The 27302-nt window shown below is 39.4% G+C and overlaps 1 protein-coding gene across 1 annotated transcript; it reads right to left on the reverse strand.

The window, feature by feature from the left end:
* On the reverse strand, nt 1-26987 carry LOC117092228 (guanylate-binding protein 6-like). Its single transcript, XM_033225516.1, is given in 12 exon segments — nt 1-336; nt 1313-1506; nt 1848-1950; nt 2869-3081; nt 3791-4071; nt 5118-5363; nt 5908-6104; nt 6309-6418; nt 12822-12862; nt 12865-12948; nt 13739-13951; nt 26710-26987. Coding segments are annotated over 11 exon segments (1899 nt in total). The 5' UTR covers nt 13929-13951; nt 26710-26987; the 3' UTR covers nt 1-96.
* Nucleotides 26988-27302: the final 315 nt, after the last annotated feature.

Consider the following 27302-nt stretch of genomic DNA (forward strand, 5'->3'; position numbering starts at 1 on the left):
AAAAAAAAAAAAAAAAACTTTCCTGAATGAAAATGAAAAACATACAGATCAAGATCAAAAATAGTACAAAGCATATATGTATGATCTATAATATCCTTAAAAGAGGAGCTTATGTTTTTTAAAGAGTGAGCTCACACCTTTGACAACCTGACCAATTAATTTAGAAGGAGCAGACAATATTGAAGGTAGTTCATTGACAAATTTGTCCAAGATATGTGCAATCCAGGGAGTATCATCATTTTTTGTAGTATCAATCATATGTTTTAGTTGATTTATCTCTTCATTCATCTCCTCACATTTCTTCTTAAATCCTTCATCAAGCAAATCTTTCTGGACCTAAAGAAAATGTAGGAAGGAAAGTAAAATTTTAAAAATCCCTTTTCTCTTAAGACTTAGATTTTGTATTTAAGACCTGTGTGAAACTTTATTTTACTCCTAAAAACATTTTATCAATTATTAGAGGAGACTTTGGACCTAGACATTGTGAGGAAGCATAGTTTACAACTTTACTAATATTCACCCACATTATGGTTTTGCTATGGTGCTAACCCAGGTATGAGGACAAATTCTACATGTTCCTGCCCAAAAGATGCCAGTTGGGAGGTAGCCATTGGTCTGATTGCATAAATTCTCACTCCCAATTGGGCAGTACGGTCACCCATATAGTAGGAATGAAAGGAACTTATAAGCTGATACAGAAATTCCTTATGAGAGAACTTTCAGATAGACAATGCAGGAATTCTCCCTACACTGTGTGCTAATTTGGGCAGGCTACCCACACAGGGTGACAACTGCAGCAAGTTTCCCTTTCCTGTCCTTTTAAGTCTGGAAATTTCTGAGAGTTGTATGTCAGCATGGATCTACCTCAGGGTGTTTGGGTGGTAGTAGAGCTCCTGGTAATATGTGCTTGGTGAAGGAAACCAGTTGCCATTCACATCAAATACACTGTGTGGAATATATGTTTAACCTCTTGAGAGTACTTTTAAAATCTCCCCAAACAGCAGCTCCAACCATATCTATATTCCCCAAGGACTTGTAGGGATCATAGTCAGCCTTACCTCTCCAGAATCCAAGTATAGAGAATATAGAGAATAATTCCAAGTCTTACTGAAACAATAAACACACACACACATACACACACACACACACACACACACACACACACACACAGAAGGATTCAGGGCTTTTAGTGACTCCCAAGCAGCAAATGGTGATGTGCTTCCTTCCAAGATGCTGCTGTAACCTTCACCAGCCCTTCCTGAGGTACCTGGGCAAGGACCATCTGGCCTGCTGAGGCCAAGGGCAGACTTACCTTCAGCTTGTGCTCCAGCATCATATTCTGCTCTCTCAGCAGGTGTTCTCTCTCCATCTGCAGCTTCTCCTTCAGTTGGGCTATGTTTTCCTTGAGACTCTTCTCTTGAGCCTCCATCTGTTGCTGCTGCTCCTGTAATTTCTGTTTTAAAAGTTCCTGTTCCTTCTCAGCTGCCTCCTTCTTGGCCCGATTCACTGCTCCATGAAGGTATTAGAAAGAGAAGAAAATAATAGGTGAAGATTCATCTCCACTTTTCTGAGCTGAGAGACTAAACCAAATCTGAAAGGCAGGGTGAGAAATCACAGAATTTACCCAGGTCCACACCATTAAGAGCACATTCGAGAATGTGACGGGTAAGGCTCTGCCTGTCTGGCTCGTGTACAATCATAGCTCCCCTTGTTATTTTCAGATTTAGCAGAGTGTGTGTTCCACAAAAGAGGAAATTCCTCAGTTTGGGAAGGTTTTCCTGTTAGATCTGTTAGAGGGCATTGTGTAAACATACCCATCCTGCTGTAAGCTAAGCCCTGCCCCATACCTGCTACTGCCTTCTCTCTATCAGTGAGGGCTTTATCCGACTGTAAGATGGATTTCTCTATCACCACCTGTGACTCCAGGAACCTCTGGAAGACCTCTTTTGCCTATGGAAGCAAGAAAAAGCACTTAGATTTCCTTGAAAATCGATGTTGTGTGTATTAGTGTTGCAAAAACAATTCTGGTCTTGTAACTTTTGCTTTATGCCTAAAATTCTAAAGTGGCCCCCTACAAAGTGTGCAGGCTCTTTAGTGTGACCAGAGCCCCACCTCAACTCCTGCTTCCTGTCTCCCTCCAGTGCCTCTCCCATGGCTATAATATCTCCCTGTACCTGCTTTGGGTTCTGGCCAGGCAGAACTATGTGTATAGGTGTACAAACTCCCAATCTCTGATGCTTATATATGGTTGTCTTTCAGTGTGCAATGCTGCCTCTAACCTATGCTCTTGCTTTCTCCTGCCACTTGCTGGCTACAACTTTAGGCAAGTTATGTAATCATCCTTGGGTACTAAGTTCAGATCTGTAAAATTTCCAAAATAAGGGTGCTTCTTAAAGTCATTAGGAAGATGAAATTAAAATGTCTAGGGAAGAGTTTAACAGTACACTGTAAGTAATAACAGCTCATTGTGAGTTAGTTGTATTACCATCACCTAGGTGGTGGTAAGAAACACCAGGTAGGTAGCCCATTTTCCACAGGTCCGTAAATGTCATTACTCTCTATGTAATTGTCTATTTTTTTCATACTCTCTCATTTTAATCAGCTTTGAATGCAAAGATTCTACTTTAACCACACAAATCATCAGCTCTTGGCACATGACGAATTTTCGTTCTGTCTCTCCTGGATTTCTGAATACTATATTCTTTGTTTGGGGATAAAAATTTTTATTCTAAGAAATAAATGATAAATAGTGGACATTGAAAGCTAAGGCGTTCTGCTATCCCTCTGCTCTCTTATTACCCACGGCTGGTGCTGAAGACTCCATTCAGTCTATCCTATAAACTTCCCTATGTTCCCCTTATTCCTCACCTTTACTCCTTTCCTGGGGACTTGCCAATAGTCCTGTTCAATCTTTTCCTTTGTTTCCATGTAGAGCTTGTGCCCTCCAGGAGCAGAGAAACTTCCTGCTGAGATACTTTCCATTAGGCCCTTTGAGAGCTCATTGAGTTTAGCCTGGCAGTATTGAACAGAGGACTCTTCATTCTGCAGCAAGAAATCTCCCTTCTTATTCATTGTGATTTCCTGCAAGGGAAATGTAGAGAGATGTCACCAGAAGAAACATATGGAGGAGATGAAATTCTAAAGAATCTGGTAGAAGAGTCAATCTAACTGTGGTCCTCATGAGAAAAACATTCTAGTGGAGTAGATGTGGAGTCAGAAACACAAAATTTCATATATTCACAATACTAAAATTCTCTTCAAGGCTATGGAAAAGTTCATTAACCTTCTGAGCTTCAGGTTCTTCATCTGTGACATGATGGGACTACATTCCATAATCTCTATGGTTGCAGCGGTAGCATCCTGTGCTCCTGTCCTCAATGGTACAAGGATACAAGAAGGAGTAATGTAAGTTAAACAATGGCCTGGAATGACAATCTGGTAAGACAATCTTTGTTTCCTGGGAAAGGTAGACTATGCACAGAAAAACTGCACTGCTCAGGGATGACTTGTGCGTGTTCAGAGCAGGCCAGGAATCCTTAGAAGTGTTCACTTAAGATCTTAAGGGATCTGTATTGACTTTTACCTTAGTTATCTGAAGGTTTTCTGGTTAAATGCTTAAGGTTTGGGCAGATAAAAGAGGGATATGTAGTCTTTTGAAACTCTATCCCTCATGAGAATCCATAATAAGTTATTCCTCAGTGACAGATGAGCATTGGTGTCAATAAAGGCAAGTAGAGGCTTCATTCTTCAAGGGGAAGGATGATGAATAGCAATGACGAAGGCAAATTACCATGAGCTTCTTCTGGAATTCCTGATTTTCATCCTTGAAGGAGTGCTCCATGAAGACTGCAATGGCTTCCCTCTCACAGGCCGCATGCATGTCCAGCAGCTCCTGGAGCGTGTCTGTGGGGAGCTTCACTCGCTGGGCCATCTGCTGGCTGTAGTAGTCGGCTGCCCTCTGCATGGCAGCTGAGTTCTCACGCTGGGCCAGAGTTATCACTGCATTCTCCAGACAAGGCACCGCTCCACTGTTGATGGCATCTACGTAAGTCATTGCCAGAGTTCCCAGACCTAAATGGACCAGGAGATTTAGGGGCTAAATATGAAATTAAAGCTCAATGGGATCCTAGGCTACATTTCTGAGCACACACACACGCATGCACACACACGCACGTGCACACATGCAAACACATACACCCACATCCCTACCTCCTTGTGCTATTATCACTTTTACTTTCATAGTGACTGTTCTTTTTTATGGATCTCCAGTCCACAGTGCTAAAAAATTTAAATATCTACTTTTATCTAACATACTAGAGGGTATACAGGAAGTACAAATTCTCATTTAAAAATTACAAGAAAAGTAGTTTACACAGATAAAATGATGAGGCAGGGCAAATAGTATCGCATTTATTCCTTATTCGGAAGCTATCAGTGTATTTTCAGGAATTATGGGCTAATATTTATTTATTTATAGACTTTTTTTTTTTTTTTTTTTGAAGCACAGGCTGGAGTGCAGTGGTGTGATATTGGCTCACAGCAACCTCCGCCTCCCGGGCTCAAGTGATTCTCCTGCCTCAGCTTCCTAAGTAGCTGGGACTACAGGCATGTTCCACCATACCCAGCTAATTTTTGTATTTTTTGTAGAGATGGGGTTTCACCATGTTGTCCAGGCTGGTCTCAAACTCCTGAGCTCAAGAGCTCTACCTCCCAAAGTACTGGGATTATAGGTGTGAGCCACCACTCCCAGCCTTCTAGAGGTTTTTAAACTTCAACATATCTTTTGTATTCTCTTTGCAAAGAATACTGAACACTTAGGATTTACCCTAAGAAAATATTACGTGTCTGTTTTTATATTCAGTTAGATATTTTATCAGTAGAGGATTTTTTTTTTCAGATATGAGGAAGCCACAGATATCAGTGACAGAGTTTGCAATATTGGAGAGGAATTTGTAAATTGCAATAAGTGTGATAATTATACACATTTCTTCACTGAGTGTGGATACCTGTATACACATAGTTCTTCTATATGGAATCTAACAAAAATTCTGAGAAACACATTATACAATATATTCAACACACATGAGGCACCACAGAAATGTAAAAAGGAGACTCACGATTCCCAGTGACTGTGATTCCCTCCCTGAGGGTCTTGCTTCTTGCATGCATGAAGATGTAAGAACAGAAAATGTTTGTTTGTTCCTGGAATTTGGGATCCAGTTGTTTTTCTGACACCTTCTCGATATTGGCTAGAAGGTCTTTGTCATGTGTTGGTCGGTCAAAGACAAAACACTTCCGTTTTGGAAAGAAATGCCTGATGCACTCCCTGGGCAAATTGGATGCTTGAACTTTGGGATTCTTGCCTGAAGGATAAGAAAAACGGAGAATATAGTGAAAACAGTCTTGGTATAAGGGAGCTAAAGGTATTTTTGATAGGGTTTATATTGTCTTTTTGCCATCTTGTAGGCTTACAGACCTCCTTTAACATAAACATTCATACAAAGTGGTCTAACACACACATATATTTTTATTAGATAGGGTTTTCTTTGTAATTTCATGTCGAACAATTATCTGGTCAGTCATTTTCTAAACACAGAAAAGCAGAGGAGAAAACAGGGATCGCAAGCATCTTATTTTTAGAAAGTCTTAGCACCCATTGTAATCTGAATGCTAGAGTACTAATTGTACAAAGAACAAATCTGTCTTGAATAATTTATCCGCACTTTAGACTCTACTTTTCTTAAGTGATCTAGGCTCCATTCCTAGAGCTCTTCGACATACCCCTCAGTCCCATTTCTACAGACCTCAATCTAGTCTCAAATACAAATGAAACCAAGAGATGACGGGCAGTGTTTAGCAGATCACACACCCACTGGACCATCCACAACCCAGGCCACTTGCTGATACCTTGAATCAGCTTCAAGGCATTCTCTAGGTACTCATCTTCTGTGATAGGGTCACCATTCAACTTCAGCTCCAGAGTGAAATCCCGTACAGTCCAGATAAAGTCTGGAAAGAAACTGACGAACTCCGTGGAATCTTCTACTCCATCAGGCCTTGGGTAGGACTTTGCCTTAATGAGTTCTGTGAGCTCCGTCACGTAACTAGGACTTAGGTAAGGAAAAGCAACTGCCTGCCCACAATTCACACATTTCTTTTATAAAAATATTATAAACACTCTCTTTTGTCTTGGGTTCCCTGTGCTGCATCAAAGGTGATTAAATTAAAGGGAAGGAGGAAATGACTAGATCTCCATTCCCATAATGTCAATGAAACTTGGTGATTCTGTTCTGTTCCTGGAAGGATACTGCAGCTGCTCCAGGGCCTGGTGGTTGATGGTGCTCATGCTGTTGTAGACGAAGGTGCTGCACAGGAGCACAGCCAGGGTGAAGATCCAGGAGTCATTCTTAGGGTCACCCTAAAAAGCACATTAGAGCAAAGGACTTAGGAGTGTAGTCTTTAGAAATTCACTGAGACATTTATTTTGTCAGCCTTTCATTTATGATCTCAGCTAATGTACTTGCTGTACCAAGAAGATAGACATGAATGTAAACAACAGTTTGACAGTACAATATGTCTTCTAATCAACAGTTTGACAGTTCACTATGTCTTCTAATCACAATTTCTTTACATATAAAAGGATTCTAATCTTCATAGGGTTTTTCTTTTCCTCAATTGGATGAAATAAGATGCATATATGAAAAACTAGTAAAATATCTGGTTCTCAGTTGGATATTCATGATGAGTGTTAATGCTTCTTCAGTCTACACATATTTATTGGCCATGCATCATGTAACAAAACCATACCATAGTATGCATAACTGGGGATTGTAATTATATTCAATTAAATTCAGCAAACACTTTTAGGAAACTGAAGAATGTTTCTCACTGTTCTTATGTTTAGAAAAACAAATTTAATAAATTTACTCTCAAGATGACTATTTCAAAGTTGTGACAAACATTCATAATGATGAATTCAATAAAAATGACAATATTTATAAAGAGATAACATCTTAGTAATGTACATAAGAAGTGGAACCCATAGCTATAATGTTAAATTAAAAATTACAAATCTATCCAGGAAGATAAGGGCTATAAAAATTGAAGTAAGTATATGTGGTATGAAGGCTTGCTGGAAGTCGTGAGCTGAATGTTAAAGAATTGATAGAGGCCGGGCGCGGTGGCTCATGCCTGTAATCACAGCACTTTGGGAGGCGGAGGCAGGCGGATCCCGAGGTCAGGTGATGGAGACTATCCTGGCTAACACTGTGAAACCCCGTCTCTACTAAAAATACACCACCTTTATTTTGATCATTTGTTTTCCAAATATAATTTAAGTGAAGCAGAGAACTAATGCAAAGTAGAAGGCATTTTGATTGCTGAAACAAACATTGATTCACATGAAATATTTTGAAGCAATGCTCTTTCTATTAATATCTAAGTTTCCATTGCGTTTTTTGGGAATGCACTTTAAAAAACCCAACCACTATAATCTTCCTGGAATTTAGCATATACATAAAGTAATAAATAAAATCCTTCTAGTTTAAAAAAAAAAAAAATTAGCCGGGCGCAGTGGCGGGCGCCTGTAGTCCCACCTACTCGGGAGGCTGAGGCAGGAGAATGGCATGAACCTGGGAGGCGGAGCTTGCAGTGAGCCGAGATCGCGCAATTGCACTCCAGCCTGGGCGACAGAGGGAGACTCCGTCTCAAAAAAAAAAAAAAAAGAATTAATAGAATGTGGATTCGAAGAAATGAAGGTGATTCTGCAAGTAGAAAGACCCACAGAAACAAAATTAGAGATTGTAGATTTCAGGAATCTTTGCAATAAGAATAGAGTTTATTGGTCTGACTGAGCACAGGGTAAGTGCAGAAGATAAGACTGAATAGGGAACTCCAGTACCTGGTTGATTAAGGGCACTAAAGGTCAGGCTAAATTTGTTTTTATATATTAGAGCATGTCTAAATTATAGATAGTCCAGGAATTATTTCTACCCTAAAAAGCATGTGTAACTGGTTCCTAAAGCAAAAATAAAAATTGAAATCTAGAGATTTCTACATGATTCCAGAAGATTCTATATGGAATTTTGGAGGTAGGAAGAATAGCCTATTCATTACTTTATGCCCAACAATCCCTAATTTTTTAAAAAGTAATCAATGAGGATTCTTCTTAGAAGTAGGACTCGTGACAAACAATAAACTATTTAGACAGGAGTATACTACTGTTTGATAGATGACTTTAGAGTACCTACAAAAATCCCAAAGGCATTTTGTTTATTATTATTTTTTGTAGAGATGGGCTTTCACTATGTTGCCCACGGTGGTTTCTAACTTCTAGTCTCAAGCCATCTCCACTGTCTCAACCCGGCCCCAATAGTATTCTTAAATAAATATACAAAAAATCCTAAAATTAACACAGAATCACAAAATGCCCTGAATAATCGAAGTAATCTTGAACCAGAAGAACATAGCCTGGGGCATTATATTTCTTTATTTCAATATATATTGCAAAGCCACAGTAGCCAAAATAGTATGATACTGGCATAAAAGCAGACATATAGATCAATGGAACAGAATAGACAATGCAGAAATAAATGCATACATCCACAGTGAACTCATTTTTGACTAATGTGCTGAGAACACACATTGAAGAAACAATGGTCTCCTCAATAAATGGTGCTGGGAAAACAGATATCCACATGTATGCAGGAGATCTATATTTGATCCCATTTACACTATACACAAAAACTACTGAAAATGGATTAAAGACTTAAATGGAAAGCCAGAAACTGGATCCAGAAATCCCACTACTGTGTATACATCCAAGGAAAATGAAATGACTATGTCAAAGAGAGATCTATTCTTTTATATTTATTGCTGTACTATTCACAACAGCCAAGGCATGGAGTTAATCTGTTTCCATCAACAGATGAATGAATTTTTAAAAATGTGAAATCTATACACAATGAAGTACTATTAAGCCTTCAAAAAGAAGGAAATCCTGTCATTGGCAACAACCTGGAGGAATCTAGAGGATGTTAAGCTAAGTTAAATAAACCAGGCACAGAAAGGCAAACACTGCATGATTTTACTTATATGTGAAATCTAAGAGTTGAACTCGTAGCAGTAGAAAGTAGAATGAAGGTTACAAAGAGCTAGTGGAGAGGGGAAAAGGAAGGTTGGAAAATGTTAGTTAAAGGATAGAAAATTTTAGTTAGACAAAAGAGGGAAAAAAAAGATATGAAGCCATAAAAATACCAGAAGAATATACAGGGAAAAAACTTGACATTGCTTTGGGCAATGATATTTTTAGATATGACACCAAAAGCACAGGTGACAAAAACAAAATTAGACAAGTGGGATTGCATCCAATTAAAATGCTTCAGGTAACTAAGGAAACAAGCAGCAGAGTGAAAATGCAACCAATGGAAAGGGAGAAAAATATTTGCAAACCATATATTTGATAAGGGGTTAATATCCAAAATATATAAGGAACTTATATAACTCAATAGCAAATAAAACCTCATACCTCATTAAAAATGAGCAAAGGTGCTGCAATAACTTGTGTGCATGTGTCTTTATAATAGAATGATTTATATTCCTTTGGGTATATACCCAGTAATGGGATTGCTGGGTTCAATGGTAGTTCTGTCTTTAGCTCTCTGAGGAATTGCCAAACTGTCTTCCACAATGGTTGAACTAATTTACACTTCCACTAATGGTGTAAAAGCCCAAGCCTCACCAGTGCCTGTTATTTTTTGACTTTCTATTAATACCCTATTCTGACTGGTGTGAGATAGTATCTTACTGTGGTTTCCATTTGGATTTCTGTAATGATCAGTGATGTTGAGCTTTTTTTTCATATGATTGTTGGCCACATGCATGTCTTCCTTTCATTACAGCACTATTCATAACAGCAAAGACATGGAATCAACCTAAATGCCCATCAGTGATAGCCTGGATACATAAAATGTGGTAAGTAAACACAATAAAATACCATGCAGCCATAAAAGAGAACAAAATCATGTCCTTTTCAAGGACATGGATGGGCCTGGGGACATTATCCTTAGCAAACTAACACAGGAATAGAAAACCAAACACTGCATGTTCTCACTCGTAAGTGGGAACTAAATGATGAGAACATACAGGCACATAGAGGGGAACAACGCACACTGGGGATTATGGGAGGGTATGGGAGGGGAGGAAGGAGAGAAGCAGAGAAAATAACTAATGGACACTAGGCTTAATACCTGGGTGATAAAATAACCTGTACAACCGACTCCCATGACATGCTTATCTATGTAACAAACCTGCACACTTTGCACATGTATCCCTGAAGTTAAAATAAACATTAAAAAATGAGTAAAGAGCCTGAATACACATTTCTCAAAAGAAGACATACAAATGGCCAATATGTATATATAAAAGTGTATAAAATTGCTAATTATCAAGGAAATGCAAATTAAAACAAAAATAAGATATCACCTGACACATTTAAGATGGCTATTTTCAAAGGAATTAAAAATAACAATTATCAGCAAGAATATAAAATAAGGGAACATTTGCTGTTTTTTGGAGTGTAAATTCATGCAGCTATTATGGAAAAAGTATGGAGATTCCTCAAAAAATTAAAAATAGAACTACAATGTGATCCAGTAATCTTACTTTTATGTATAAATCCAAATGAAATTAAATCAATATTTTAAAGAGATATCTGTACTTTCATATTCATATTTATATTTAAAGATGGAAGTATGAATATTTAAATATATCCATAATAACTGCAGCATTATTCACAATAGCCAAGATATGGAAACTACCTGAATGTCCATCAATGGACAAACAGAAAAGAAAACACAGAGTACATGTATGTGCATTGTATTAGTCCATTCTCATGCTGCCCAATAAAGACATACACGAGACTGGACAATTTACAAAGGAAAGAAGTTTGACTCACAGTTCAGCATGGCTAGAGAGGCCTCAGGAAACTTACAGTCATGGTGGAAGGGGAAGCAAATACATCCTTCTTCACATGGTAGCAGGAGAGAGAAGAATGATAGCCAAGTAAAAGGGGAATCCCCTTTTAAAGCCATCAGCTCTCATGAGAACTTACTCACTATCATGAGAATAGCAGGGGGAAACCACCCACATCATTCAATTACCTCCCACCGGGTCCCTCCCACGACATGTGGGGATTATGGGAACTACAATTCAAGATGAGATTTGGGAGGGGACACAGTCAACCCATCCATAGCATGCATATATATATTTATTGAATATTGAATATTATATATATAATATATATTCAATCTCAAAAAAGGAAATTTTGTCATTTGCAACAACTTAGATGAACACTGAGGTCATTAGGCTAAGTGAAATAAGTCAGACATAGAAAGACAAATACTGCATGTTCTCACTTATTTGTGGAATCTAAAATAGTCAAATTGTCAAACTCATAGTCGCAGAGTGGAATAGTGGTTACCACGGGCTGGGGATGGGAGAAATGAAGAAATGTTAGTCAAAGAGTATAAAATTTCAGTTATGCAAGATAAATAAACTCTGGAGATCTACTGTACAGCAGTGTGACTGTAACTAACAATACTATATTGCTTGTGACCTTAACTTCTGCTAAGAGGACAGATCTTAATTGTTCTTACCACACCAAAAAATAAAAAGAGAGCATAGAAAAAAGAAAATGGTAACTATGTGAGGTAATGGCTATATTATTGGCTTGATTGTGGTGCTCATTTCACAGTGTATACACATATCAAAACATCAAGTTGTACAGCTTAATTATATATAATTTTTATTTGTCAATTATACAACACTAAAGTCAAAAAATAAACAGAATTTCCAATACCTGTTTGGGCAAAAATAAAGTGTATATGTACAGAAATTTAGAAAGTATTCCCAAATAAGTCTCAAACTAAGACAAAAAAAGAGAGAATTTATTTCACCCATTCATAAGAAGCTAAATACCAAAAATTCATCTTATAATGCTTATTGTAGGAAGAACAAATACTTTTACATGACAAGCACAATCAGAAGTGTCTCAAAGCCTTCCAGAATGCTCTGTGGGTAGTTGATGAGCTTCATCATGAGAAATATAAACTGAACTCTCTTAATTCCAACCCTCAAATGTACTCTTCACGTGGTAGCTCAGAAGGTGGGTGAGAGGCCTTTCCTTATCTCCTGAGATTGGAGTCAATACCTCTTCTCTTTATTATCAAGGCACAGTTATACGCAACTGTACGTGGTGAAAGCTGTGAGGTGCTGTCTGGATCACAGGTGTCAGCTCTCTTAATGAGAAAGTTTTCCAGGACAGACTTCCAGTGATTGACCAGCACCAGGGATGAAGGCCTAGCACCCTTGTCCCAAAACATGAAAACTCAAAAGGGCCATTCCAGCCACAGAGCTCCCTGTGGAATTGATGGAGGGCAGGGACTGCACTGCATTCCAATCTCCTCCCTCTCTGCAACCTACTTCTTTCCCAATCATTCTACACCCTGAGGGCTCTTTGTGGGCAGGACCTTTACTTTGTTCACCAATGTCCACGCTACTGAGCCCAAAGGCCTAGAACTCAACTGCTCAACAAGATTTTATGAAATTGAATCAAGTCATTCACCACTGTGCCAAGAAATAAAAGAATGTTTTACCTAATATACCATGATATCTAATCTTGTCTAGAAGTGGGACTCAAACAGGTCAAAGTTTGCCTTATTCACTGTAGTTGGATTTCTAGTTTTCACAAATATATCACAACAATTAAATTACAAGGATCATGTCTGGAATAAAAAGAACCTGCCTATGACTCCCTGTCTTACCTTTTCCACATCGCCCAGACCCTCAGTGTCCAGAAGGACCAGGTGTGGTTTGGCTTGGAGGGGTGGGGCACACACCACATCCAGATGCCCTTGGTTTCAGACTGCACCGTGGAGCCCAGAGGGAAGCCTGCAGGGAAGAGGAGGAAGCTAAGCATGGGGACAGCAGAGCAGCCAAGCAGCCCTGGGGCCATGGATTCAGACTGGTTCGATTGTAACTGCCCCAGCATACAAGATGGTGCTTTCTGTATTTCCTCAAGAATGTCTCTCTCTGTGATTCATCTATTTCAAAAAGCAAGGGACATTAAATGTGAGAATGATGCCAAGCAAGCGCTCAAAATGGAGACGAAGAGGAATCCATGAATCAGACAAAATGGAGATCACTGATAACAAGAACATCCTGAAAAGTGGTGAGGTTCAAAGTCAGACAGGAGTGGGTTGAAGAAAGACATGAGAAGCAAAATAATTCAAAAAAGCAGATTGAGACAATGTTTTTTTCATTGAAAGTGATTAAAGACAAAAACACAAAATCAAAACAGGATTTGGTGCCCACTATGACATGTGAAATTCAGGAAGAGTTTTTAAGATGATACACCTTCAAACATCTTTGTATGTTGATGGGAATATTACATGAAGAAAGTAAAATATGTTATAAGAGAAAGGAGACACAATTACGGGAGCCTGGGACTTGAATACACAAGACATGGGAGCATTCTGAGTACTAGTAGGGGAGATTTTCCTTAATGGGAATAAAGGAAAAATATGGGGAAAGGTTACAGAAAGGTAGTGATTTGGTGGTGAGAATCAGAATGAGAGGGTTGGTTTATTGAAAGGAATTGGGTTCTCGCTTCACATGCCTAGGTTAGAGCATTAAGATACTGGAATCAAGCAATTGGCCTGTGTCCTAGGATACCACTCACCATGATTCTCTCCTGCCAGACGGTTCATCAAGTAGGATTTGCCTGTACGGTACAGTCCAACAATGGCCACCACCACCACTGGCTGAGAAATCTTGTCAAGAATCTGTACAGCTTGCTGGTTCACCAACAGCTTGTCATTGTTGTTTTCTACCAGGCAAATGGGGGCCAACATTTTGGGTCCAGATTCCATGGCAACTGCCAACCTAGAAGAGCCTCCCAGTAGAAATAAGGTTACATTCTCTGCCACAGTAATGCAAGCACCCATAAATTTAGGACTGATAAGACTTTTGCATTTCTTTGAGACAACATGTAACCTAGCATTAGCGAACTGCAAAAGGCTTCCTCCATCATTCTCCCAAATCCATAATGGTGTTAGCAATGAAACATAGTATATTATCATCTCCATAATTTTTCTTCAATAGTAATAATAAAACTCAAGTAATTGTTATCATAATAGAGCGTCTACAACAGTCCAAGCCCTGTGATGCCTGCCTTAAATATCTGACCTCACTGACACTTATAAGAACCTGCAAGTTAGAGATTATTATATCCCTATATATGTAAATGAGATAAATGAGTCTCACAAAGGCTGAGTGCATAAGTCCTAGAGCCAGGATTACAAACCCAGACAATTGCGCAAAATGGCAGACTAAGAAGTTCCAAGTCCTTCTTCTCTCTTGGAGACATGAAAAAAAACTGAAAAAATGACTAAAATTGTCTTGTAGAAGCTCTAGAAAACAGTCAAAGGTCTACAGCACCCAAGAAAATGTCCAGTAGAAAAAAAAAGGGCACCTTCAAAATAGTAGGAAATTCCAAGGTGTTTCATTTGCCCTTTCCCTATCCACTCACCTCAAGGCCATGGTTGTGGTCTGGAGGAGGTGGCAGTCCAGTTTCCACTTCCCTTCCCTGAACTGAAGGGAGTAGAACAGACTTTATTTATAAACTGCTATTCTGACTGGGGGCTGTCCTTTCTGGTATATGTTCTGCCTTACTCAGATTTCCAGTATCATGATTTCTTGTGCATGATACCAAAACCACAGAAAACTGAAAAAAAAAAAAAAAAAAAGATACACCACACTTAATCAAAATTAAAAACTTTTGTGCATCAAAGAGCACTGTCAGTGTAGTAAAAAGGCAACCCATGGAATGGGAGAAAATATTTGCAAAGCATATATCTGATAGACTACATGAAGAACTCTTACAACTCAACAGCGACAAAATCCCAATTGAAAATGCCCTGAAATGAACATTTCTCCCAGGAGGACCTATAAATGACCTTAATACACATATGAAAACATGTGCAACATTAGTTATCACTGGGGAAATGTAAATCAAAACCACAGTGAGGTACCACTCCACAACCACCCATTAAAATGACTAATATTTTCAAAAAAAAAAAATTAAGCAGAAAACAAGTGTTAGCTAGGATGTGGAGAAATTGGAATCTTTGTCCATAGCTAGTAGAAATATGAATGGTATTGCCACTAAGAATAAAAGTATGGTGGTGGCCCGGCGCAATGGCTCATGCCTGTAATCCCAGCACTTTAGGAGGCCGAGGCGGGTGGATCACGAGGTCAGGAGATGGAGACCATCCTGGCTAACATGGTGAAACCCCATCTCTACTAAAAATACAAAAAATTAGCCGGGCGTGGTGGCAGGCACCTATAGTCCCAGCTACTCGGGAGGCTGAGGCAGGAGAATGGCATGAACCCAGGAGGCAGAGCTTGCAGTGAGCCGAGATCACGCCACTGCACTCCTCCAGCCTGAGCGACAGAGCGAGACTCCGTCTCTAAAAAAAAAAAAAAAAAAAAAAAGTATGGTGGTTCCTAAAAAAAGATGAAACATAGAATTAACATCAAAATATTTCATTTCTGATTGGGATAATTCTAAGATGGCCAAATAGGAGCAGCTCCAGTCTGCAGCCTCCAGCATGATCAATGCAGAAGAGGGGTGACTTCTGCATTTCCAACTGAGGTACCTGGCTCATCCTATTGGGACTGCTTGGACAGTGGGTGCAGCCCACGGAGGGCGAGCCAAAGCAGGACAGGGTGTTGCCTCACCGGGGAAGCACAAGGTGTTGGGGGATTTCCCTTTCCTAACCAAGGGAAGCCATGACAGACTTCCTGGAAAAATGGGACACTACCATGCAAATACTGTGCTTTTCCCAAGGTCTTAGCAACCAGCAGACAAGGTGACTCTCTCCCGTGCCTGGTTCAGTGACTACCACACACACACAGCCTTGCTCACTGCTAGTGCAGCAGTCTGAGATCCATCTGTGAGACCGCAGCCTGACTGGGGAAGGGGCGTCCGCCATTGCTGAGGCTTCAGTAGGTAAACAAAGTGGCCAGAGAAGCTGGAACTGGGAGGAGCCCACTGCAACTCAAAAAGGCCTACTGCCTCTAAACTCCACCTCTGTGGGTAGGGCGTAGCTGAACAAAAGGCGGCAGGCAACCTATGCAGATGTAAATGTCCCTGTCTGACAGCTCTGAAGAGAGCAGTGGTTCTCCCAGCACGGTGTTTGAGCTCTGAGAATGTACAGACTGCCTCCTCAAGTGGGTCCCTGAACCCCATGTAACCTAACTGGGAGACATTTCCTAGTAGGGGCTGAGTGACACTTCATATAGGCAGCTGCCCTCTGGGACAAAGCTTCCCAAAGAAAGATCAGGCAGAAATATTTGCTTTCTGCAATATATGCTGTTCTGCAGCCTTCACTGGTGATACCCAGGCAAACAGGGTCTGGAGTGGACCTCTAGCAAACTCCAACAGACCTGCAGCTGAGCAACCAGACTGGTAGAAGGAAAACTAACAAACAGAAAGGAATATCATTAACATCAACAAAAAGGTCATCTACACCAAAACCCCACCTGTAGGTCACCATAATCAAAGACGAAAGGTAGACAAAACAACAAAAATGGGGAGAAACCAGAGCAGAAAAGCTGAAAATTCTCAAAATCAGAGCGACTCTTCTCCTCCAAAGGTTCACAGCTCCTCGTCAGCAAGGGGACAACCTGGATGGAGAATGACTTTGACGAGTTGGCAGAAGTAGGCTTCAGAAAGTCAATAATAAGAAACTTCTCTGAGCTAAAGGAGGATGTTGAAACCCATTGCAAGGAAGCTAAAAACCTTGAAAAAAGATTAGATGAATGGCTAACCAGAATAAACAGTGTAGAGAAGATCTCAAATGACCTCATGGAGCTGAAAACCATGGCATGAGAACTTCGTGATACATGCATAAGCTTCAATTGCCAATTTGATCAAGTGGAAGAAAGGGTATCAGTGATTGAAGATCAAATTAATGAAATAAAGTGAGAAAAGAAGGCTAGAGAAAAAAGAGTAAAAAGAAATGAACAAAGCCTCCAAGAAATATGGAAAAATGTGAAAAGACCAAATCTACGTTTGATTAGTGTACCTGAAAGTGATGGGGAGAATGGAACCAAGTTGGAAAACACTCTTCAGGATATTATCCAGGCAAACTTCCCCAATATAGGAAGGCAGGCCAACACTCAAATTGAGGAAATACAGAGAACACCACAAAGATACTTCTCGACAAGAGCAACCCCAAGACACATAATTGTCAGGTTCACCAAAATTGAAAGGAAGAAAAAAGTGTTAAGGGTAGCCAGAGAGAAAGGATGGTTACCCACAAAGGGAAGCCCATCAGACTAACAACAGAACTCTTGGCAGAAATCCAACAAGCCAGAAGAGAGTGGGGGCCAATATTCAACATTCTTAAAGAATTTTCAACCCAGAATTTCATATACAGCCAAACTAAGCTTCATAAGTGAAGGAGAAATAAAATCCTTTACAAACAAGCAAATGCTTAGAGATTTTGTCACCACCAGGCCTGTTTTACAAGAGATCCTGAAAGAAGTACTAAACTTGGAAAGAAATAACCGGTACCAGTCACTGCAAAAACAGGCCAAATTGTAAAGACCATTGATGCTAGGAAGAAACTACACCAATTAATGGGCAAAATACCCAGTTAACATCATAATGATGGGATCAAATTCACACATAACAATATTGAACTTAAATGTAAATGGGCTAAATGCCCCAATTGAAAGACACAGACTTGACTCTTGGATAAAGAGTCAAGACCCATCAGTGTACTGTATTCAGGAGACCCATCTCACATGCAGAGACACACATAGGCTCAAAATAAAGGGATGAATGAAGATCTACCAAGTAAATGCAGGGGTTGCAATCCTAGTCTCTGATAAAACAGACTTTAAACCAACAAAGATCAAAAAAAGACAAAGAAGGCCATTACGTAATGGTAAAGGGATCAATTCAACAAGAAGAGCTAACTATACTAAACATATATGCACCCAATATAGGAGCACACAGATTCATACAGCAAGTCCTTAGAAATGTACAAAGAGACTTAGACTCCCACACAATAATAATGGGAGACTTTAACACTCCACTGTCAATATTAGACAGATCAATGAAACAGGAAGTAAACAAGGATACCCAGGACCTGAACTCAGCTCTGAAACAAGCAGACCTAATAGACATCTACAGAACTCTCCACCCCAAATCAACAGAATATACATTCTTCTCAGCACCACATCACACTTATTCTAAAATTGACCACATAATTGGAAGTAAAGCACTCCTCAGCAAATGTAAAAGAACAGAAATCACAACAAATGATCTCTCAGACCACAGTGTAATCAAATTAGAACTGAGGATTGAGAAACTCACTCAAAACCACACAATTACATGGAAACTGAACAAGTTGCTCCTGAATGACTATGGGTTACATAACGAAATGAAGGCAGAAATAAAGATGTTCTTTGAAACCAATGAGATCAAAGACACAACATACCAGAACCTCTGGGACACATTTAAAGCAGTGTGTAGAGGGAAATTTATAGCACTGAATGCCCACAAGAGAAAGCTGGAAAGATCTAAAATTGACACTCTAACATCACAATTAAAAGAACTAGAGAAGCAAGAGCAAACACATTCAAAAACTAGCAGAAGGCAAGAAATAACTAAGATCAGAGCAGAACTGAAGGAGATAGAGACACAAAAAACCCTCCAAAAAATCAATGAATCCAGGAGCTGGTTTTTTGAAAAGATCAACAAAATTGATGGACCGCTAGCAAGACTAATAAAGAAGAAAAGAGAGAAGAATCAAATAGACACAATAAAAAATGATAAAGGGGATATCACCACCGATCCCACAGAAATACAAACCACCATCAGAGAATACTATAAACACCTCTATGCAAATCAACTAGAAAATCTAGAAGAAATGGATAATTTCCTGGACACTTACACTATCCCAAGACTAAACCAGGAAGAAGTTGAATCCCTGAATAGACCAACAGCAGGCTCTGAAATTGAGGCAATAATTAATAGCCTACCAACCAAAAAAAGTCCAGGACCAGACAGATTCACAGCTGAATTCTACCAGAGGTACAAGGAGGAGCTGGTACCATTCGTTCTGAAACTATTCCAATCAATAGAAAAAGAGGGAATCCTCCCTAACTCATTTTATGAGGCCAACATCATCCTAATACCAAAACCTGGCAGAGACACAACAAAAAAAGAGAATTTTAGACCAATATCCCTGATGAACATCGATGCAAAAATCCTCAATAAAATACTGGCAAACCGGATTCAGCAGCACATCAAAAAGCTTATCCACCATGATCAAGTGGGCTTCATCCCTGGGATGCAAGGCTGGTTCAACATTCGCAAATCAATAAACGTAATCCAGCATATAAACAGAACCAAGGACAAGAACCACATGATTATCTCAATAGATGCAGAAAAGGCTTTTGACAAAATTCAACAGCCCTTTTTGCTAAAAACGCTCAATAAATTCGGTATTGATGGAATGTACCTCAAAATAATAAGAGCTATTTATGACAAACCCACAGCTAATATCATACTGAATGGGCAAAAACTGGAAAAATTCCCTTTGAAAACTGGCACAAGACAGGGATGCCCTCTCTCACCACTCCTATTCAACATAGTGTTGGAAGTTCTGGCTAGGGCAATCAGGCAAGAGAAAGAAATCAAGGGTATCCAGTTAGGAAAAGAAGAAGTCAAATTGTCCCTGTTTGCAGATGACATGATTGTATATTTAGAAAACCCCATTGTCTCAGCCCAAAATCTCCTTAAGCTGATAAGCAACTTCAGCAAAGTCTCAGGATACAAAATAATGTGCAAAAATCACAAGCATTCTTATACACCAGTAACAGACAAGCAGAGAGCCAAATCAGGAATGAACTTCCATTCACAATTGCTTCAAAGAGAATCAAATACCTAGGAATCCAGCTTACAAGGGATGTAAAGGACCTCTTCAAGGAGAACTACAAACCACTGCTCAGTGAAATCAAAGAGGACACAAACAAATGGAAGAACATACCATGCTCATGGATAGGAAGAATCAATATCGTGAAAATGGCCATACTGCCCAAGGTGATTTATAGATTCAATGCCATCCCCATCAAGCTACCGATGACTTTCTTCACAGAATTGGAAAAAACGGCTTTAAAGTTCATATGGAACCAAAAAAGAGCCCGCATTGCCAAGACAATCCTAAGTCAAAAGGACAAAGCTGGAGGCGTCACGCTACCTGACTTCAAACTATACTACAAGGCTACAGTAACCAAAACAGCATGGTACTGGTACCAAAACAGAGATATAGACCAATGGAACAGCACAGAGTCCTCAGAAATAATACCACACATCTACAGCCATCTGATCTTTGACAAACCTGAGAGAAACAAGAAATGGGGAAAGGATCCCTATTTAATAAATGGTGCTGGGAAAATTGGCTAGCCATAAGTAGAAAGCTGAAACTGGATCCTTTCCCTACCCCTTATACGAAAATTAATTCAAGATGGATTAGAGACTTAAATGTTAGACCTAATACCATAAAAACCCTAGAAGAAAATCTAGGTAGTACCATTCAGGACATAGGCATGGGCAAGGACTTCATGTCTAAAACACCAAAAGCAACGGCAGCAAAAGCAAAAATTGACACATGGGATCTAATTAAACTAAAGAGCTTTTGCACAGCTAAAGAAACTACCATCAGAGTGAACAGGCAACCTACAGAATGGGAGAAAATTTTTGCAACCTACTCATCTGACAAAGGGCTAATATCCAGAATCCACAAAGAACTCAAACAAATATACAAGAAAAAAACAAACAACCCCATCAAAAAGTGGGGAAAGGATATGAACAGACATTTCTCAAAAGAAGACATCCATACCGCCAACAGACACATGAAAAAATGCTCATCATCACTCGCCATCAGAGAAATGCAAATCCAAACCACAATGAGATACCATCTCACACCAGTTAGAATGGCAATCATTAAGAAGTCAGGAAACAACAGGTGTTGGAGAGGATGTGGAGAAATAGGAACACTTTTACACTGTTGGTGGGATTGTAAACTAGTTCAACCATTATGGAAAACAGTATGGCGATTCCTCAAGGATCTAGAACTAGATGTACCATATGACCCAGCCATCCCACTACTGGGTATATACCAAAGGATTATAAATTACTCTACTACAAAGACACATGCACACGTATGTTTATTGCGGCACTATTCACAATAGCAAAGACTTGGAATCAACCCAAATGTCCATCTGTGACAGACTGGATTAAGAAAATGTGGCACATATACACCATGGAATACTATGCAGCCAAAAAAAGGATGAGTTTGCGTCCTTTGTAGGACATGGATGCAGCTGGAAACCATCATTCTTAGCAAACTATCACAAGAAGAAAACCAATACCGCATGTTCTCACTCATAGGTGGGAACTGAACAATGAGATCACTTGGACTCGGGAAGGGGAACATCACACACTGGGGCCTATCATGGGGAGGGGGGAGGAGGGAGGGATTGCATTGGGGAGTTATACATGATATAAACGTCATGCACATGTACCCTAGAACTTAAAGTATAATAAAAAAAAAAATAATAATAATAATAATAATTAAAAAAAAAAAGTACTGGTAAACTGGATCCAGCAGCACATCAAAAAGCTTATCCACCATGATCAAGTTGGCTTCATTCCCGGGATACAAGGCTGGTTCAACATTCACAGAGCAATAAACGTAATCCATCACATAAACAGAACCAAGGACAAAAACCACATGATTATCTCAATAGAGGCAGAAAAGGCCTTCGACAAACTTCAACAGCCCTTCATGCTAAAAATTCTCGATAAACTAGGTATTGATGGAGCGTACCTCAAAATAATAAGATCTATTTATGACAAACCCGCAGCCAATATCATACTGAATGGGCAAAAACCGGAAGCATTCCCTTTGAAAACCGGCACAAGACAGGGATGCACTCTCTCACCACTCCTATTCAACATAGTGTTGGAAGTTCTGGCCAGGGCAATCAGGCAAGAGAAAGAAATAAAGGGTATTCAATTAGGAAAAGAAGAAGTTAAATAGTCCCTGTTTGTAGATGACATGATTGTATATTTAGAAAACCCCATCGTCTCAGTCCAAAATCTCCTTAAGCTGATAAGCAACTTCAGCAAAGTCTCATGATACAAAATCAATGTACAAAAATCACAAGCATTCCTATGCACTATTACAAACAAAGAGTCAAATCATGAGTGAACTCCCATTCACAATTGCTACAAAGATAATAAAATAGGAATACAACTTACAACGGATGTGAAGGAACTCTTCAAGCAGAACTACAAACCACTGCTCAATGAAATAACAGAGGACACAAACAAATGGAAGAATATTCCATGCTCATGAATAGGAAGAATCAATATCATGAAAATGGCCATACTGCCCAAGGTCATTTATAGATTCAATGCCATTCCCATCAAGTTGTCAATGACTTTCTTCACAGAATTGGAAAAAACCACTTTAAAGTTCATATGGAACCAAAAAAGAGCCCATGTTGCCAAGACAATCCTAAGCCAAAAGAACAAAGCTGGAGGCATCATGCTACCTGACTTCAAATTATACTACAAGGCTACATTAACCAAAACAGCATGGTACTGGTACCAAAACAGAGATATAGACCAATGGAGCAGAACAGAGGTCTCAGAAATAACACCACACATCTAGAACCACCTGATCTTTGAGAAACCTGACAAAAACAAGAACCCAATTTAATAAATGTTGCTGGGAAAACTGGTTAGCCATATGTAGAAAGCTGATACTGGATCCCTTCCTTACACCTTATACAAAAATTAATTCAAGATGGATTAAAGACTTAAATTTAGCCCTAAAACCACAAGAACCCTAGAAGAAAACCTAGGCAATACCATTCAGGACAAACCTAGGCAATACCATTAGGCATGGGCAAGGACTTCATGACTAAAACACCAAAAGCAATGGCAACAAAAGTCAAAATTGACAAGTGGGATCTAATTAAACTAAAGAGCTCCTGCACAGTGAAAGAAACTACCATCACGGTGAACAGGCAACCTACAGAATGGTAGAAAATTTTTGCAATCTACCCACCTGACAAAGGGCTAACATCCAACATCTACAAAGAACTCAAACAAATTTATGAGAAAAAAAAACAAACTACCCCATCAAAAAGTGGGCAAAGGATATGAACAGACAATTCTCAAAAGAAGACATCCATGCAGCCAACAGATATGTGAAAAAAATGCTCATCATCACTGGTCATCAGAGAAATGCAAATCAAAACCACAATGAGATACCATCTCACACCCAGTTAGAATGGCCATCATCAAAAAGTCAGGAAACAACAGATGGTGGAGAGGATGTGGAGAAACAGGACTGCTTTTACACTGTTTGTGGGAGTGTAAATTAGTTCAACCATTGTGGAAGACAGTGTGGCAATTCCTCAAGGATCTACAACTAGAATTACCATTTGACCCAGCAATCTCATTACTGGGTATATACCCAAAGGATTGTAAATCATGCTACTATAAAGACACATGCACACATATGTTTGTTGTGGCACTATTCACAATAGCAAAGACTTGGAACCAACCCAGATGTCCATCAATGATAGACTGGATTAAGAAAATGTGGCACATATATACCATGGAATATTATACAGCCATAAAAAAGGATGAGTTCATGTCCTTTGTAGGGACATGGATGAAGCTGGAAACCATCATTCTCAGCAAACTATCACAAGGACAGAAAACCAAGCACTGCATGTTCTCACTCATACTTGAGAATTGAACAATGAGAACACTTGGACACAGGGCAGGGAACATCACACAATGGGACTATCAGGGGGTGGAGGTCTGGGGGAAGGATAGCATTAGGAGAAATACCTAATATAAATGATGAATTGATGGGTGCAGCAAACCAACATGGCACATGTATACCTATGTATCAAACCTACACATTCTGTACATGTACCTTAGATCTTAAAGTATAATAAAAAAATTAAAAATATATATTTTATTTCTGTGTATATACCCCAAAAAAATTGAAGGCAGGGACTCAAACAGATAATTGCACACCAATGGTCATGGCAGCATTATAATAGCTAAAAGATGAAAACAACCCTTATGTCCATTAACAGATGATATCAACAAAATGTAGTATATACCTACAGTGGAATATTATTCATCCATAAAAATGTCTGAAATTATGACACATGCTACAACATGGATCAGTCTTGAAGACATTATGCCAAGTGAAATAAGCCAGACACAAAAGAACAAATGTTAAATGATTCCACTTGGATGAGGTACTAGAATAGTCAAATACATTGAGACGAAAAGCAGAAGCATAATTACCATGGGCTGAGGGAGGAAGGAAGGGTGAATCATTGTTTAAAGGTAGAGAGACTCAGTTTACAATAATGAATAGATTCTGGAGACAGTTGCACAACAATGCGAACATATTAGTGTCACTGAAGTATACTCTTAAAATTGTAAAATTTATTAATTTTATTATGCATATTTCACCACAAAACAAAAAAAGTAAAAGACAAAATCCTTGACAAACTGACAATCAAAGACAGTGGTTATCCTATATGTTCTTTGATCAGGAACCTGCAGTAACTTTTTAATGATTATCATACACTGAAACATGCTCTCTAATTTGTCAATGTGACTGTATGCGCTCATCTTTTATCTACAGGTTTAGAAGAGGGATAGAAATTGGAGGGAGAAGGGGAAGAAGCAATGTGGGATGAGAACCTTTTAGAGAGTGGAGGCTACCTTTTTCAAAAGGGAAGCAGAAACATGTCTAGAGCTAAAGAATTAAAATACAGGCTGAAGCACTTAGCCTAGAAGGGTCAGGTTCTCAGTGAGTTACTCCCACAGATGACAAAAAAAAAAGAATTAGAATAATAATATATATAACATTGCATATTATACAGAGATAAATTAGAGATATATAAAGAGAGAGAGGTTTATCTCTCTATACATAGATAAGTTAGAGAGATTTCCTTTTGAGAGATAATGTCAGTGTCACTGTTGAGTGAATTGAGGTGAAAGGCATACGGGATTTCATTGCAAGTTTTTGAGAGGTGAAGTTTAATTCCATAAATTTAGTATTGAAAGTACAATTATTCTGTAGATCTCCTGGCTCATTTTTATTGCCATTATATTAAAATGATTTTCTATGATATTTGTATTTCTTTATAATCAGAATATGTAAACATAATATTGTCTTCAAATGCTTCAAATACTCACTTTTGTATTTATATGTCAAATATTCAAGATGCTTCTAATGCCATCAAAAATACCAGCTCTATCATTCACTACTTATGTGGCCTTGACCAAGGAGCATCACCTAGATGAGCCTGTTAATTATAGGGGTCTATGAGTTAAATCATACATCTAACCCGGAGGGTGTTTTAGTAATAAAATGAGACATTACAAGCTTATATCTTAACATGGCATACAGCACAAAATAGGATTTTAGTAAAAGTTGAATTAAATGGAGGTTAAGCTACATAATTACATTGGTCCATTAGCTTATACAGTTCAACAAAATATGCAAACTGTAAATTACTAAGAAACCAAAACTACAGATAAATTTTTCATCAGAGCAAAATAGTAAAGTTTAAGCATGCTGTTGCTGTACAACCTGCTCTTGTCGGATTCTTCACTGAGGGGAGGAAGGAGAATGGAGATCAAACATGAGGCCCCGATTTCTACGATGAAATGCATTGTAATGTCTTCATCACATTAGAGTTACTGCAACTGTACATTCCCTTCTTTAAAGTAAGCAGTAAAGGAAGCTCTAGGAAGATGTGGCTGCTCCTGCAAACTTTATATAAATCAGGTCTCTGGTTTCTTAGCTGTGAGGAAACAGAGAACTTTTAACTTCTACTAAATGAAATACAGCTGTTCAATCCTAGTCAGGCCTGGTTTTCAAACTCTGATTTACATAAGAATCACCTGAGGGGATGAAAACCCAGATTCCCAGGCCTAAGTATCTATCTGTTTATCAAGAGCTACAAGTAACTCTGATGATCCTGTGGGAAACTAATGAGAGAGAGAGAGAGAGAGAGAGAGACAGTATGTAATTATTTTTAAGTCATAAAGACAAGCGATGTAGGGAGTAGCTTTTATTTCTACATAGAGACTTAAATAGAGCCCTTACTCTGAACCTTTCCTAAGTGTGACCACTAGAAAAATAGAAAAGAAACTCTCCCTTCAGGTTATAATTGCCTGGAAGCTCCTTGTTCTCTGCATTTCTGGGCCTGCCGCAGGACCTGAGAGAGACAGCCAGGCAGGCGCCCACCAGGGCTCATTCCAGGCCACTCCCTGCTGTCCTGAGTTGATGATCAGGGAGGAGCACATCCAGGGGGTCACGGTGTGCCTGGCTGTGACCTCTTGGCTGTCACTGGTTCAAGGGGAGAAGCTGAGCTTCCCCAGAACTAAAGCCAGTCACAGATTCCTGCAGGCCAGGCAGCAGGCCCCCTGCCCTTCCTGCCCATTCCTCAGCTGCCACTCTGAATCAGAAACCGAGTCTTGAGTAGGACCAAGTTGCGTGTAAAAGAAAGCAAACATACCTGCTCTTCAGCACCACAGGTCCAAGTTTTGAGTTTTCAGTTGCCTTTCACTACCCCCTTGCTCTCGTTCCTCCTTCCTCTTTTCTTTTGTGTCCCTCCTTTATCAAGGAAAAAAAGAGAGAGAGCTGAGGAAGCTAGTCATTTCCACAAATGGAATGGTACAATAAAGCTGAAATTGAAAGTAAAAGCAATTCATGCAGTTGTTACGAATTAGCAGAGGCACATCTCAATTTTGTTGTTGTTGTTGTTGTGAGACAGAGTCTCACTCTGTCGCCCAGGCTGGAGTGCAGGCTGCGATCTCGGCTCAGTGCAAGCTCCTCCTCCCAGGTTCATGCCATTCTCCTGCCTCAGCCTCCCCCCGAGTAGCTGGGACTACAGGCGCCCACCACCACGCCTGGCTAATTTTTTGTTTTTAGTAAAGACAGGGTTTCACTGTGTTAGCCAGGATGGTCTTGAGCTCTTAACCTCGTGATCCGCGCACCTTGGCCTCCCAAAGTGCTGAGATTGATTACAGGCGTGAGCCACCACGCCCGGCCCTGATCGAATTTGAGGATGGGTGTTGGATGCAGGGGTGAGAAGAGGTCAGAAAAAGC

The sequence above is a fragment of the Trachypithecus francoisi genome, unplaced genomic scaffold (assembly GCF_009764315.1).
Source record: "Trachypithecus francoisi isolate TF-2019V2 unplaced genomic scaffold, Tfra_2.0 Lachesis_group12, whole genome shotgun sequence".
NCBI classification, from domain to species: Eukaryota; Metazoa; Chordata; class Mammalia; order Primates; family Cercopithecidae; genus Trachypithecus; species Trachypithecus francoisi.